General features: G+C 34.1%; 2 protein-coding genes across 2 annotated transcripts in view; one reads left to right on the top strand and one right to left on the bottom strand.

The window, feature by feature from the left end:
• LOC140050160 (phosphorylase b kinase regulatory subunit alpha, skeletal muscle isoform-like) overlaps nt 1-17,060 on the bottom strand; it is a 118,003-nt gene that overhangs the window by 65,701 nt on the left and 35,242 nt on the right. The window lies entirely within an intron of this gene.
• LOC140050154 (uncharacterized) lies at nt 4,948-16,669 on the top strand. The gene is made up of 4 exons (XM_072095220.1): nt 4,948-5,036; nt 5,499-6,505; nt 12,889-12,998; nt 13,354-16,669. The coding sequence occupies exons 2-4, from the start codon at nt 5,989-5,991 to the stop codon at nt 13,600-13,602; spliced, it is 876 nt and encodes a 291-aa protein (XP_071951321.1). The 5' UTR covers nt 4,948-5,036; nt 5,499-5,988; the 3' UTR covers nt 13,603-16,669.

The raw sequence follows: 17,060 nt of genomic DNA, 5'->3' as shown, positions 1-17,060 counted from the left end.
AGTTGATACATTTGAAATCATAATTTGGAGGCTATTGTTTTTGTTAATGCATTGTACAGCATATTTTAGTTTTTAAAACTAGTTTTTTTAACTACTGTACAGTACTACCGTTATCAGTGGAAGTAGCTCTTAGCCAGTCATCTCAAACAAAGAACGCACTTTCAAATTTGGTTAAAGAATGAAGTATTTAAGATTATCAAGAGAGATTCTGGAGAAGCGATAATGACGTGTACAGTAGGCCTTTTGCATGAATTGCGTGTCTCACTCGGGGTGTTGCAAATTAATGATAATTTGATCCAAACGCGGAATCAACAAAATTGAAGTTTCTACAGGAAGTTTCTTGACATACTATTAAACTAGTTAAAGAAGGAGCTAGGTCAGAGTAGTAACATTGAAACACAAGCTACTGTACCATGAATATAAAATGACTGTATAAAGAGAAACATCAGACGTTCCAGCCCTCCCGATTTCTATATAGGAGTCTCCCAATATCCGTGGGACCCTCTTGATTTCTGTGGGACCCTCCCGATTTTTCTGGGTGGGACTCGACTGATTTCTGTGGGAGCCTCCTGATTTTTCTGGGTGGGACCTTCCCGATTTCTTTGGGTGGGAGCCTCTCGATTTCTCTGGGTGGGAGCCTCTCAATTTCTCTGGGTGGGACCTCTCGATTTTTCATCCAATCTCCCAAAACTAACAAAATGAAGATATTACAGTACTAGTAGTATAAATGCTAAATTAATACACTAAAAAAAAAATACAGTTAAGAAAAATATAGTTTACAGTACAGTTTGTTCTAAATTATGACACTGTACTATAGATGATTTTATGATATCATTGTACACTTTCTACAGTCAGTATAATCAACTTTTATACTTTGTACATCTGAGTACAAAATTATTTGTAAATAAATTGATTAAATTATTAACAGCTAAATATTTTTCTCCAAACTTTAGAAAGCTCATTCTGGTAATACCTAATAACGTTGTATACATCCTGTGATTAATAGGATGTGTCCAATAGGTATGTACAGTACATTTCTTATCATAGAAAAGCTGACAGGAAAAACTACTTTGTAATCATATTAATACCTGAAGCTAATAGTAGATTTAAAATCTGAGACATCATAGATTTAATGGAGCTTGTGTCAAAACTTTTTAGAATGTTGTTAGAATGGATTGACTGTAAATATAAGCCAGCTTAAGATCACTAATTTCTATATATGCTATATAAAGGCCATTATATATATTTATTATAATTTTATTTATACGTTTTCATTGAGCAATTGGGACTGGATCGTTTTACAGGTGTTGGTCCTATCTTTCACTAATATGTGTTTTGTCTTTTCTGTATGCATTTTAGTAAAAAGTTGAATAAATAAATGAATTGAACAAGGACATGAACAAGTATGAATACCAAAAAATATCAATATCTTTATAGAATCTGATTTTATTATTTCTTTATTGATTGTACGTATATTGGACAGGCGTGAACTGTACAGTTTTAGAATCCCTATTCAATAACTTAATTTATGAATTCGATTTATAACAATTTTTCTTTTTTTACAGTACAGGTGTAGAACCACTATAGCGACCCAAAAAAGAGTCTCCTTAAAACTGAAATAAATATTAAATTAACTCTAAATATTGAATCTTCATCTCAATTTATGAACCAATTTATAATACGGTACTTAAAACTTCTCTATTCTGTATATTGTTTTTTTAATGTACACTGAACAGCGTACAGCAACCCCCATTAGGGGGACACCATCAAGAAATATCAAGGGCAGAATTTAATATTACTTCCAAGTCTAAATATTTACTCTGTATTATACTGCTCAAAGAATCTGATTTATAATACACTTTATTTATATTAATTGATTGTATACTGTATATCCTGATAGTTAGTAATACTGTATACAGTACAGTATAACCTCTATTCAGTGGAACCTTCGAGACTCGGATTTAAAATACACTTTTCTTTATTTATATTAATTGATTGTACATACTGACAGTAGTAATACAGTATTAACCTCCATTCAGGGAACACCATCAAGACCCCACAAAGTGTCCCCTAAGGTATCCCTGAACAGAGGTAACCAATGTTACAGTTATCTAAATTCACAGACAATATGAACGTTTACATTTAGCTACCTGAAGTTGGAACAGGTTGTGGTACTACTTTCGTTTTTAATAATTGTACTGGTTTTAAACCTGGGGTCAGGTCCCTTTAGACTTTATAAATTAATACTGATACTAAAATCAGCTGACGAATTTGACCTAAATTATGCATAAATAATTAATTTCTTGTGAATCATTTTGTAAGGTAACCAAAAAAAAAACACCAAGTTTTATCAAGATCATAGTTATATTCTGAATATGGTGAATACAAGTATCTAGAAAAGTCTGTAGAATGGTGTCAAATTATATAGGTATGGAAAAAACACGAATGGGTGCTGTGTTGATATTAGGTTGGGTGGAAAGCCAATTAAGCTATGCTTCAGACAAGCTACAGTAGGTTGAAGACATTGGGGTGTTTCCGTCCGTCAAAATTATATTCCTGTGATAACATTTTTTTAAAGTTTCAAAGCTTCTAAAAAATGGAAAGAGCTTTGTTTGACGTTTAAATCAATTAAACCTCTGTTTGATATAATGATGTCATTTAGATAAATGTTCAATGATGATCATAATATAATGTTTATTTCTCTATAACATTTGATAAATGAAGATATTAAAAAAATCACCAAAAATAAACATTTACGATATTAAATCTAAATGTATGTTAGAATCAAACAAGCACAAAATAAGCACCTACAAAGAAATTCATTTCAATTTTATTTGAGAAATATAATATATATATTGAATCAACATTATTTAGATTTAAATCAGGAAGGTTGATCATTACAGTACACATAAATCAAGCATGTTGTTTAAATAAATACTCTTTTAACAAAACCTAAACTAGCTACTAGGGGGTTGAGCATGTTGGCTAAAGCCATCATCAATCAAACACAGTATCTAGTAGAGAGCAACACATGATGATATAGTATTTAATAATACAATATGTATAATAGGTACGGTGGAAAGAAATTCCATCCATCTCCTCCAATGGTCACAACACAAACTATAAAGTGTCTTTTTTGTCTAAATTAAATACTATTTAAAACTAAAAAGTACACAAAACAGGAATTAGGCCCTAAACCGAAATAATAATTGGATAGCCTAGTTAACTGTTATATATATATAGACATATGCATTTAATAATTATTAGTATATGTAAGCAATTTTAGCATTTCGGAGTTGTTTTAAAAGATTTTAGGCTAGGCCTAATCAAGCATCAGATTGGGGTCAAATCCTAGCGGAGATTAAGGGGTCTTAGTCGCCTACCTTTCGTTCTACATCAAGGGCAGCAACACTGGGTAGCTTTGGAGCTACTAAAGTCATGATATATCCGTGCTTATGTAGCCACCACAGTCCACTTGTAGTGAAAAAACTGCATACTGCAATTTTTGATACCTTTTTACCCGATTCAGAAGCATGAAAGCGATTAAACGCTAGGCCACAATATTTCAAAACATTCCGAAATCTTTGAGCTGCCATTTTGATGTTGATAATAATACGAAAGGTCATTGCACATGCGCTTTATTAAATCGTTTCGCGCATATTTTTAAAATTCTGCTATTTTTTTAAACATGAAATCAATATTAATCTACAATAATATTTTGGGACAAATTAAAACATTTTTTTTTAGGTTCAAGCAATCATCTTAATTATTTGGCACAACTTTCATAAGGAAAAGAAGCTGTCATAGAATTGCGCACAATCTAGGCCTTTCATTTCATTTATTATTTACCAACAAAACATAATATACAATGTACAAAGATGAATTGGTCACTTATGAACGCGCAAGTAAATATCTTAATTAATAATCAAGAGATTCGGGGCTCGTAACATGTGTTTTTTTCTTCTTTTTAATATATAAATAAAACAACATTAACAACCGGATCACCGAAGATTGCATAATCTTTCGCTTTTTTTGTTAAATCATACAGTTCACTCAGGTGTTTGTAGGCCTATACGGCAGATGTTTAGAGAAAAACATATGATTTAATAACCAGGTGTTTATCTATTATATTGGGATACTAAATCTTGTTGGAAAAACAATTTCAATTAATTGAACTAGAATATGGTCATCGTTCCGTACGAAATTTTCTTAACATCCGGGTCGTTTGAGTAGGATGCACTCGATGGAAGAGTTTTTGTAAAAATAACTGCATTAGGATTCAGATTCATTATTGTAAGTTATTACTTCTAAAGCTCTGTCTACACTATAAAACTAGTTTGACAAAAAAAGTGTGATGTACATAAATATGATAGTGATATGCCCAAATATGGCAGTGATATGACAATACATGCCTATATGATTTATAAACCCATCACATTTTTTGGTTACATGAAGTTCGATAGTGTAGACAGGGCTTTGAAGTTGAGATATTTCATTTACACATAAGAACATTCCATTGAGTGTATCCGATTATTTGTGGAAGGATCGTACGAAAAAAACCGTACACCGTACGTGCGTGGCGTTACTTTAAAATACCGGAATACAAATTGATTATTGCACTTTTGTTTTATGACTAAAGCACTGATCATCTTTTGTGCTCACCCTCTATTCTTTATTGTAAAGACAAATATACGCTACGTTAGACAAATATTATTAACTAAACGCATCTTTAGACAAATGATCCAATATTTGCACTCAACCAATCGATAGAACAATGACAAGTCTGTTCAAGCATCAGCACAATATGAATTTCACAATATATTGCGTAATTATTGGTCAGATTTATTTTTAGAATTGGAATCACCTTTATCGACCGAAATGCTCATCCGATATAATAAAATGCACCTTTACTATCATTTATTAATATCAGGCCACCCTTCCACGACGCACTGAACAACGCTTACAAGGCGCACCATACGCAAAAATTAAGCATGTTCTTCAGTCAGAGAATGTACTGTATATGCCTATATTAAATAGTAAGTTAACATGACATTTTATTATTCAAAGGGGCTGGCTATGTCTTTCTCTATTGAAATAATCCGAAATGAATTCCGTTTACTTCCATAGATATGGCATCTGGAGAGACAGAGTAAATTTGAATGAATCAGAGCCGAGTAAAGATGGTAATAAGCTCTCAATTATTGTACCCTGGGGATCAGGGTCTTCACCCTTACAATCAGAATACGGGTACACATAATAATTGTGACAATTGAAACCGATTACGTAAGCGCTTTATGACGTCATCGTACAGCGGTATGATACGTAAAAGTAGATTCGAGTCCTTCGCAAGCCGGGTTCCCAATCCAATCAATCCAAAGTACTGTATTGAGATTCATAGATTTGTGTGTCAGAAATTTGGAGTTAGTTAGATGTGTATAAAACAATTTAACTAAAATTTGAAATATAATCTTGAATTACTTCTCTTGTTGATTTTACAGAATTCTGATTACACTTTAAACACATGTAAAAACACATGTAAAGAAACTGTGAACTCTGTGGTTCAACTGAAGTACGTACTGTAAAGAAGTTAGCTATAACATAATACACGTTCAGGGCCGAACAGCTTAAGCCCCGCCTACTTACGAATGTGATTGGTTAAGAATAGTGAGCATACAAAAAGAAGCTAATCTTCTTGAATTCAGCAATTGTCAGGGACAACCGTAGGCCAACTGAGTGAATAAGCTCTCTCGTCTGAATAGCCTACATTCACTAATACTTAGTAACAGGGAATTATCACTTTTAAGGAAAACCTTATGAAGGAAGAAAACTCGACAGAACAAAGTTTGAAACATAGCTGTTGTTTTATCAAAGTCTGTCCATTGCATGGATTTTGCTAGAAATAGTTGTAAAATATTGAATTTGCAACGAGCAAAGGAAGAAGACACATAAGAAATCAACGTGCAGTTGGACTGGAAGATATACTTTAAAATGGAATTTGTTATTGCATTATCGCGGTTTTTTCTCTACATTATATTGCTTGTAAATTGTCTGCAACATGCAGATTGTGTTTCTTTTGATACGACAGATATTGTAACAACAGAAGCTTTAAACAGAAGGACGATAGAAAGTGAATTAACATCCACCAGCACTGTGACGACGACAGAGTCATTGAAATTACAAAGCTCTGAAGCACAAAACACAGAAATTGAAACAAATAAAGAAACAACAACAAAAGTAAACGCTGCTACAGAGGATAATAATACGAACGAAAACAAACGTGTTGTTTCTCCAACAAGTAAGCCTATTGATTTATTGGGGACCCAACCCAAAATGGCAATCAGGCATCCAAGTTCGGCTAGGGCAGCTGAAGCCCAAAAAGGCAACAAGAGAGGAGTAAGAAATACTCATCACAAACTTAAACAAATTTACTCAAAATGGCAGCTTCTGCTTGCTATTGCTATGGATGGTAGGGTTTATGGAACAGATGCTGGGAACGATGTTAATAGTAAGTATATTTTACAGTTTGTAATTTGTTTTTTACGGGTAATTGTTTGACCCAACCTTGCCGGTAAGTTGATTTGCGACTGGTAAAATATTTTGGTTACTCTATCGACCTTCGGTAAGTGGTCTATGTTTATATACATGTGACAGTAAATCATAAAGGCACAGAATATATAGGTTACCATTGATATACACATTTTATACCTATAACTGATTTGTGTTGTTTGTATAACCACATTGGAGTTTTAAAGTGTTCAATCAAACCCAGAGTTTAAGAAAATTTGCAGAACTCTCCCTTGAATAATATAGTAGAGTAAACCGTAAAATGTAAGAAACGTGTGGCTTATTATAACATAACAAAATACAAGAGATCTGTAAGTTCCTTAGTCACATTCACACATCATTGCTGTTCTAATTGGCCTCTATTATGCCTTTTCAAAAGTGTTAAGTGGTTATAACTTAAATTAAAGATTTCTTCGATCGAAAACTTTTCATACGAACTTAACCAACACGCGAGACCTCCACTTTACGCACCACGGTTTAGTTAATTAAAATACTGTAGTATTATATAGTATAGGATAAATAATATTGGTAATGATGACAATTGAATGATTCGGCATTCAATATTTCAAAATTATTACTACTATTTTCTAGACTTGATAATATTACGGGTTTCTTCTTCAAAGCATGCATTTATATTCTGAATATTCTGGACATTCAGTTCCCTGTCTGTTACCGGTACATCACCAGAAAGACCGGTTTCTTCACATAAATGTTATTCATTTGTGGAGAGGAACTTCTAATGTTTCTGAAATTGTCTAATCGGGAAATCTCGACAAGATGAATTAAATTGATATAATGACTCAGGTCTATCGTGGATGCACTTTTTACACATATAGGCCTAAGTGTAAAATCATAGATTTCCGCTGGCTTAACGGTGAACTATTCTTTCGGTATTATAACATAGGTACAACAACAGTTTATACAACAAGGTACGATAAACTCGAGCAAAGGTGCGACCTTGTCAAAGAAATATACACTACTATATTTCCATGATAGTCAGCCGGTCGATCCCTTGGGAATAAGCTAAACGCTGCAGAAAACAGCAAAAGAAAACCATTTTAAGAAATAAAATGGACTTGAATTGACGTACTGCAGGCTACCTTTGTTTTGTTGCTACCGTAATAATACATTTATTTTAATCAAAAGTGTTTTGGTAGGTACATCTGTGTTGTCTGCTTAACGTTTTAAGGTCTGGCTATTAAGTGTCCTAACCCGATCATCTTATAACTGCCCTTATATAATTAATTACACCGTTTATGATCTTTTACCGACTAGAGTGGCTACCGACTTTTACGTCTAAATCTTTCCAATGATTACAGCCTTCATTATCGTTTAGTTAATTGGAACGATCAGGATAACAATGGCATAATAGGGCAAGCGATTAGGTCCAGGTCTTCAAAAACCACATTCACATTTAAAAGGCTTCAACTTTGCGCGCAATAATAATAAGCGTAGGCTAAGTTTTAACTTCGTTTCGAGTTAACGTTTTGCAAAATACAAAATTGAGCATTAATAATTTTTATTTAAACGGTATTTAATATGTTAGATGTTGCCAAAACAAGTTTCAGAAGAATGCACCCTGCACCTGTCATACATGTGTGTAACATGCAATCAATGTAATCATGCACCGGTAAATATGAGCTCGACACAAATGTGTTTTGCTTGAAATATCATAAAGCGGCTTTATATGCACGTACAAACGCTGAATATAACGCCGGTCACTACCATGTAGTGCGCGTGTATTTTTTGCACGCGCGCGTTAACTTCATAGTGTGGCTGAATATATAATTATTGCATTTTATTGTAGTTTCGTTGAAAACCTTGCATACTAACTCCAATAGCCCGGAAACAAACAATGGAAAAACAATGGTACAAGTACCTGGATAGACGAATATAAAGACAATACGAAACTCTTGCGTATAACTTCCCTTCACTTCTACCTCATAAAACGGTTATCTTGACACGCAGTTGGCAATAGATAGGAACTCGTTGTGTTAGAATTAAGGGCTTAATTGGACAGAGGAGTGAATGATATTGTGGTATTTCTTTCTCAGGCAAAAATAATAACAATAGCAAGCACAGCAGGTCTGTTTCATGTGTTTTTAAAGTGCACATAATATGGAACCTAAACTGTACCCGAAGGAGAACATCTGAACTTGGGATAAATGTACTGGGTGATGTTTGTATCAGTGACATAATAAATTACAAGACAAAAAGGGTTACATTTAAAAGAAAATCTACTTCAGAAGATATATTGTTCCCCTGAAAAAAAATATTTTTAATATTGTTTTTAATATGTCATTTTAATGTCACAAAATACTTATTCAATTAAAAATTAGATTTAAAAAATGATCTACTTGAAAAAAAAGTTTCTTCTTCTGTCAGACAGACCTTTTATGTTGTCTTTTTGGCTATTTTTTTTTCTACGGAAGTAAAAAACTTGATTAAAATTGCAAAATGGCATATTTAAAGTCTATATTATTAATCTTAATGTTTAATGTTTTTGAGGGACTCACGAAAAACATACTATTAATACTACAGATCAACGCAATATTTAGTAAAAAATTGACATAATATAAAGTCTTATAAAAAATTGACATATAAAGTACCGTACTTATCAAAAAGCATTTCTCAAAGTCATTAAAATAGAAAGGAAATAGATTATGACTATCTTCAATAACTTCAGATACGTCAATGAAGAAAAAAATCTGTGAATCACAACTCCTCAAATAAAGTTACTTAATAAGGTAGATTTTCCAGGCTCATCAAGACCGGTGTGCGACAAGGTGCGAAAAACAAAGTCTGCCGATGTATTGCACTATTCAAATCTGCAAATGAAACTGTTCCGTTCGGCTCTGGTGTTGTTGTTCATACCTGTATAGTTATATTTCCACTTTACCTAAATGATAATCTTAATGTATACCGCAATTTAATTAACATTGTATTGTTGTTACCAATCGTATCGAAGTTTGATGAACTTCGAGACGTCTCCTTAAATAGAAATTTCGTAACGATGCATGCTTAGTTTTCATTAATTAGTATTTGTGTAAAGTCGTGTGATTGTACACACATTTTGTGCCGGGAATGAGTGATCGAAGTGTCTCTAGTCATTCAAATAGCACCACGGTAGACTAATGCCGGTAACGATAAGATTACGAAACGAAAGAGTATTTTATTGAATTTTAACGGTGGGGCTTTCACAGCTGCGTCAGAAAGAACCGCCATACGCCTGGCTTTGTCAATTTGTATGGCATGATTGGCTCGGACAAGTAACGGATTTAGGTCGATGTATGGGTCAGTCGAAAAACCACGATAGTTTCCAACTTTTCGCTTTACCTGTTTATTTATGGTTTCACAGAGGGCCGACAAATGCATCAGTTTTACCTGCCAAAATCTCCAGAGGTCTTGCACGGTAATCGATTAAGTCCAAATAATTAACATCGGAAGTGCTCTATCCTTCTCAGACATAAATGACATATGCCAATCTTCTTTTTGTTGAATTAGCATTGTGATGGCGTGAACGTGCACGTGTGCTGTACGGGTGCGCAGCGTAATCTTACCCGCGAATAATATTATAATTGTATTCGACGGTCCTGAATAATGTAATAAGTATTTTCAAACACGATGTGTAGCTGCGCTCCGCACAAACCACTCTATAGTATATTTTCTTCAGCAAGGAACAAACTAGGCCTACTACTATAGATTTGGTATTAACTAATCGCATAGACCCTGGATATACTTATTATTCGATCAAACACATATCAAGATTTATTTAGTTAGGCATGACCTTTAAAAACTTGTTTGGTTTAATATACATGTACGGACATGAAACCTAACGAAGCAAGCTATCCATCTTTGCTGTAAATTGGTTTTTAGACAAGTTCGACGTCATACAGGGCTATCCAAATCCGACATGGACTGATCATCATTTTACATTTAATAATAATATATATTCTCTTAACGCCACCTAAACATATATGTATTTGTAGTCCGTTGTCAACACAAACAAACTGCTTCTACGGGTCGTTTCACTCGGTTCCATTCTGACACAGGAGTTGAGTGTCGGGACAGTTAAAAGAACTTCTCTATAAACATAGTTGGATAGCATACGTCTATTAGCCGTACTTAAGTTTCACGGTGTAATAATGCCATGGAATTATATACATATATTATGATACACACATATGCGTCATGAAATAGATCTTTGCTGGGTCATTTCCCCACATAAACTCTTTTTATATGGACAATTACTTTTGATCATAGTGGAACATTTCCACATCCGGGCGAATCGAATTATTTCAATCATCGATTTAAATTTGATTAATAAATTTGTTTCAAAAAACATTCTGTTTGAAACGGCAATTGACATGTAACACCTAAACTAGTTCGACATTGAATTCCGCACAAACGACTGCAGTTTAGGCCTACATTCAGTAACATGAAGTATTTCTTTTAATTGCTCATAGATGAATGAGACGGCAATTCTATACAAAAATATTTATCTACGCGTGGGTATATAAAGTCCCGTTTCATTCATTTAATTGCCGTTTACTTTAAACGTTCGTTCTTTCCCGAAAGCTCGGTACCGTGCGATTTCAACTTTAATCGTAGGCTAATCTTCAGACTGCTCAATCTATCTAACCCAATCTGTCAAAAAAATACCTTTTGGGATTAACTATACAGAAATAACATTTTCTATCTTTACTTTTCAACCCTGTCTTTGGATCTAAACGCAATGAGAATCGAATCCCCACGACTTTCTATGTTATTTTGTACCTTGACCAACGGCTTAACTTCATAACCTAAATATCTGGTATTGTCAATGATACTTGAAAAATCTTAAATGTTTATAAATGTAATGGCGATCAAATCCCTTTGCTATTTGTCATTAGGTTTATTTTAACCCAACGGCTTAAAGTATCATCTAGAGGACTAATAGTATTATGCATACAACTTGGGATATCAATATAAATCTTATCTTATATAACAAAATCTTTCCACACGGAAACAAGTTGTATTCTCTAGGCTAGTACATGTGTTATTTCCAACCTAGACCAATGCCCAAACCAATGGCTTAACGTGTCAACAAGAGCACAATTTAATCAAATGCAATATTCTAGGCAAATACACTATGGTAATTAACTGGTTATTCTAAACCTCATCATTTTACGTTTCGCTGCATGTCACTATCGCAAACTGTACATAAATAATTTGTTTGGTATTCCTCCAGCAGACACGCTATCAGGCATGCAATGCATATATACCAGGTATTTTAATTCTTTTAGATTTCCTATAATGATTCAAGTTTCCGTTTTCGTTTCTCTGTAAATTGTTTACGAACAATCTTCATACGATATCATTCAGATTAAAATTGACAATTTAAATTCAATGTCATAGTTATAGTACATTATGGCGGAGGCCCGTATTCTTGTTAATATTAAAGTACGGTTGTACCTGTAGGCGTGTTGAAATCTAGGGTAGAATAATTATTATTTTAAAAAGTAGAGCTCGCCCGCGCTATGAAATAAGCATTTCGCATTCGAATTTACCGTAGACCTACATTACATTAACCATTACGGAATATCTACGGATTCCTATTCGTCACTTTTCGTCACATTCGGCTAGTGTTATAGCGTAATATTATTCTTTCGAACACATTAAAGTCACTGTTTTCTCATTTTATTTTATAGGCCTAACCCTGGTGTTTTTCTATTTATAAAGCTTTCTGGGTAGCACCAGGATCCGCATTTTATACTCCATGCAGCGTTTGTCAATTTATATCAAGTAATTTCTAACAACACGTGTGTTGGGATATGAAACCCAGCGGTGAAGTGGTACGCTTCTGATAGAGGCGAGACAGTCCCTAACACTTTGGTATGCGAGGTTCTAAATGCCCCGTTGGTATTAAGAATCTCTTGCCCGACTCTCTATCCCACCCGTCAACGCAAATCAGGAAAAATACGCACCGCCAAATTAAACGCATTTACGTTGTGTACAGCTAGCATAGGCATCATGTACTGATAAAGCGCGATGTTCAATTTGTTCCACTGGTCAACGGAAACTATTGTGTAATGCATTTGTAATTTATTATATCGCTGTGTTTTTGTCAGCAAACTTTTTAAAATTAATAACATCATGATCATATCTTTACAAATGAAAATACCGTGCCGATACAAACGCGAATATACATAGATCATTTCTTCTATATCATCAGAAGACGGTTTGGTCGAAACGGTATGATGTTTCGCAGAACTACACGGTTTTTATTATACCGTACTTCGTTACGATACAAATAATTAAATTGCTTTTTTTTTTGTCTTTTAGCAATTATTGAAATTTCACCAGGCCCATCGATGAGAAGTCTTGTTAAACTCAGGGGAAGGGCTTCATCGTTGTACCTGTGCATCAATTCGACCGGACATCAGTTCGGCTCGGTAAGTTTTCATTGAAATTATAGCAATTATAACAAAAATAATGTTTTAAAATTACATAATAGTGGTTCCATAATTGAAACTTTCTCCTGACGTGAAAGGAATATATGAACTTTATTTTTGGAAAAATGATGCATTAATAATTTACGCCGCGTAGTTTTCTTTTTTTTAATCTCATTTTATTTCCGGGTATATTCATTATACAATACGGAGTTTCAAAAAAGGCTAAAAAACACCCCAGGCCTCCAGCGTTGGAGGGCCACTTGGGGTTCCTAAGCTGCGTTACGCCACTGATTATTGCTTGGTGGTTTTGTGTTTTTACTTTTACAAACTAAAACATCATTATTTTCAATTGCAGAGAGTACCCACAGGAGAATGTTTTTTCCAGCAGCACTATAGAAACGACGGCTGGACGTCATTTTCATCGTGTGCTTACCCTTCCTCGTCAAAAAGTAATCTTTGTCGGGGAATAACTAAACGCAAAGGTTGGATGATAGCATTGAATAAGGACGGTAGCCCGAGAAATGCTAAAATCGAAAATCCGAAAAAACGGAGTACGAGATTCTTAACAATGGACGTTAAAAGGAAGAAATCGAAATCACGGTGAGATTAGGACTAGCGTTTAGAAAACACCCTAAACATTCCTGTTCACGAACAAAACATACGTGACGTTCCATAAGTGAATTTTTTAGACTCGTGGTGACGCGTCGTTTGCGTCTGCGGACGCTTAGACGACGCATTGATGTCGTCGCAGAGTGTTCTGCCAGAGTCTTTCGCTTAGTAAAATGAAGTAAAGAAGTGGGTACAATTCTAACAGTGCCTTTTGTTGGAAGCGTTTCTTTCTCAAGAACTTAGAGCGACTATATTCAATCACTAGACAGCTAGAGGAGAAAGGCTACACAGTAGCAATTTTGAATAATATAAGTGGTTAACAGAAAAAAACACTATAATATATAATTTTCTTGTCAGCATTATAGTGACGTTATAAGTGTTCAGATTGTTGATGTTGAATTCACTAACGGACGATATAAAAGAACACAATGAGCCAGCCAGTAAGTAGAATAGTCACAACGAATCATAAATGCAATTGTGTGTGCTATCAATTAATATTAAATTATATAGATTAGTTCATGGAAACTGCGAAAAGTGTCTACGAAAAAAAATATGGCCGTGATACTTAACAACTCCTATGTTGTGTTACGAATTACCAAAGAGTGTGGTATACACAGTAATGTGGTAGGCGATTTGAAAGGACCATACCTTCAGTTACTGTTTAAAAAAATTTATATTTATTCAATTTTGGGTTGCTTATTGCGGATTTCATTACTGCAGCTGGCTGCTTCGGCAACAAATACACAATAACATGACGGAGTTCAACTCTCAATATTTATCTAAGTCTTTATATCTGTCTACACTATCAAACTAGTGTGATGTGCTCAAATATGGTAGTGATATGACATCATCATGTCCATATATGGGCACATCACATTTTGTTGTAATAGTGTTGACCAGAGCTTATGAAAACCTGTCAGTGATATCAAGTAGACATTGACAGTCTTAGTTATTTACCCGGTAAGTTGGTTTCATTGGTAAATTATCGCTAACGTTGGTAGTGGATACGTGTCACCAACTTACCCGGGTAAACAACAGCCTAAACGGGTTCATTTTGATTCACGAAGGCATAAATGTCATGTCACTCCCTTGGTTGCTATACCAGCAGAACGGTACCGTATTTTCAAGATCCTTGTTGGACTAAACAATTTTTGTGGGATTTATTATAAAACACCTTTTACAGTACACATTAATTTGAACTACCTTTTAGTGCCAATGCTTTTTAGTCTGTACACTCAATTATTTATAGGCAACTAATTACTGAGAAAATTAAAGTAATCTGCTTGAATATGCATTTGGACAATGTTTCTCTAAGAGAAATTAGTAATTCATCTGTATATTACTCATCGAATCATCTAAATATTTATTTTAAAACTGCTTTTGACACAAAAATGTTCTAATATTGATTGTACTTGAAAAATTGTGATGGAAGTTCAGTGGATCCATAGAGGACACAGTAGCAGCCTAATGCGCGCGCCAAAAAGCTGATGAAAATTCCACAGCTGTTGTGCGCCGCGTTGAATTGGTGTCTGTCCGTGATGTCACCGATGATCTAATCAGGTCACATTTTACTCAATTTAGACTATTCCAATGATTATCCTGTCTTAAATGGTTGAAATAACGTGAGTTCCTTCTTTCATGATTATTTCAACAACTATTTTCGGGAGGATCTTTGCTATATATCATGAAATGAAATAGTTTGGTATAACGATCAAAATACTGTATCTGTTACTTTAGAATATTAAGTATTTAGATTGTACAAAATTGATTGTGTTTATATAAAGCCTCTAGTAGTATATATAATTAACGTTGTTAAAATGTCAAAGGTCAAAACAGCTTTACGCAATACAGTATTCTATATTAAGGGAATCTTAAAAAGTTGTATTCATATAAATACTTAGTGAAACACACGGAAGGTTCTGCGTAAAAATGGTGATACGTCACAGTACGCGGGTCAAATGTTGTGTCTTTTATTGATGACGTCACTGGTATAATCAATACGTATTCCCACAATGCAAAGCGATAATGCGCTTATTTGTTCCATTTTGTTAGGACTCCGTAAGTAACCTACTTTAGATATCCAATTTTAAAACTATCAATTCTATATTAGAGAAATTCCTTCATTCCTTCTGCCCACGTTCGTCCTGGAAAAAAAAAACACGCGAACGGGACATCGAAGTACTAAGTTATTAACCTTCCAATTTTCATCGCTATTCCTAACAACGGTTTTAATGAACTTGTTCCAAAACATGTTTTGCTACTTTGAGTGACTGCTAACTACTGTAGCCAATTACATCGCAATACACGCAATGTTTTAAATCTTTACTCGTAGATTTAATAAGTACCAAGGCTAACTGTTCTATACTCTGACGGGTAATTAATCCCAACAAGGAAACATTTCCAAGTGTTTTTATTTGATAAAATGCTCCAGCAACTATAACTGAAGTAGGCCTAGACATACAATAATGTTTGTATTCGATAATTGCACTTTCTTATTAACAGGGCGCGTCTGCCTTTTCGTCACGAATTGACACAACATTTGATTCGCTTCTTGAAGACGTGGAACGAACCGAGCTTTTGTACGCGTGCGTCAATTTTACGTCATTTCGTCAGTAGTCAACCCAATTGTTAGTCCATATAAGTTTAAAATGAGCGCTTAACTACAAATGCTCTTAATATAAAAAGCGCATAAAAAGTTCAATATGTGCCATGTTATAATAATAATAATTATATATAATATTATTATGATATTTTATCTATATTCCCGTTACCATGTGTTTTAAAGCAATTCGCCTTGAAAAGTTTGAATATCGTAACAATTGTAAAATGTGTATAGAATAGTCTTTGTCCGCAGCAGAGGCGTATTTATAATGAGTAAATATTTATGCGATATATTTTTATTATGAGATATTTTTGTACGTAAGTTAATTTATTACATAACATAGTGGAAGAAAAGATAGTTTGTGAGAAGTGAATTTACCATCAAGAGATGGTATATTATATGTTGTCTGGATATTTAAATGTTGGCACAAAAAGCCGACAGACAATAAAACATAAATTAATGTATTATCAATTTTGTTTTCCGGTGTATTATTTCAATCTCTTTTCTGTATCGGAGTTAAATAAATCGGTTTAACTTGTTCTGCGTCGTCTAGACTTACGTTAAATCGGAAGTAACTCTGAAACCTATCACGAGTTATATTGGCGGTACATTGAAGTTAAACGACATGAAGCTATCCGATCACACGTACGTCGGGATATAACTCTGATGATTCGGATCGGCTTAAACACGTTCTATGCACGTTTAACTTTAGGCGTGTGAACTTCGCAGCTATTATCGTATTGTAAGACTTTTTTATTTGTTGTGAGAACTAGTGTATTACCGCTGGTTCTTGTATTTACGTTAACGATGATGGTATAATATGTTGATATAAAGTTTGCGGTACACCTCGT

Source organism: Antedon mediterranea, chromosome 5 (genome assembly GCF_964355755.1).
Source record: "Antedon mediterranea chromosome 5, ecAntMedi1.1, whole genome shotgun sequence".
Classification (NCBI taxonomy): Eukaryota; Metazoa; Echinodermata; class Crinoidea; order Comatulida; family Antedonidae; genus Antedon; species Antedon mediterranea.
This window is presented reverse-complemented; position numbering and strand designations above follow the sequence as displayed.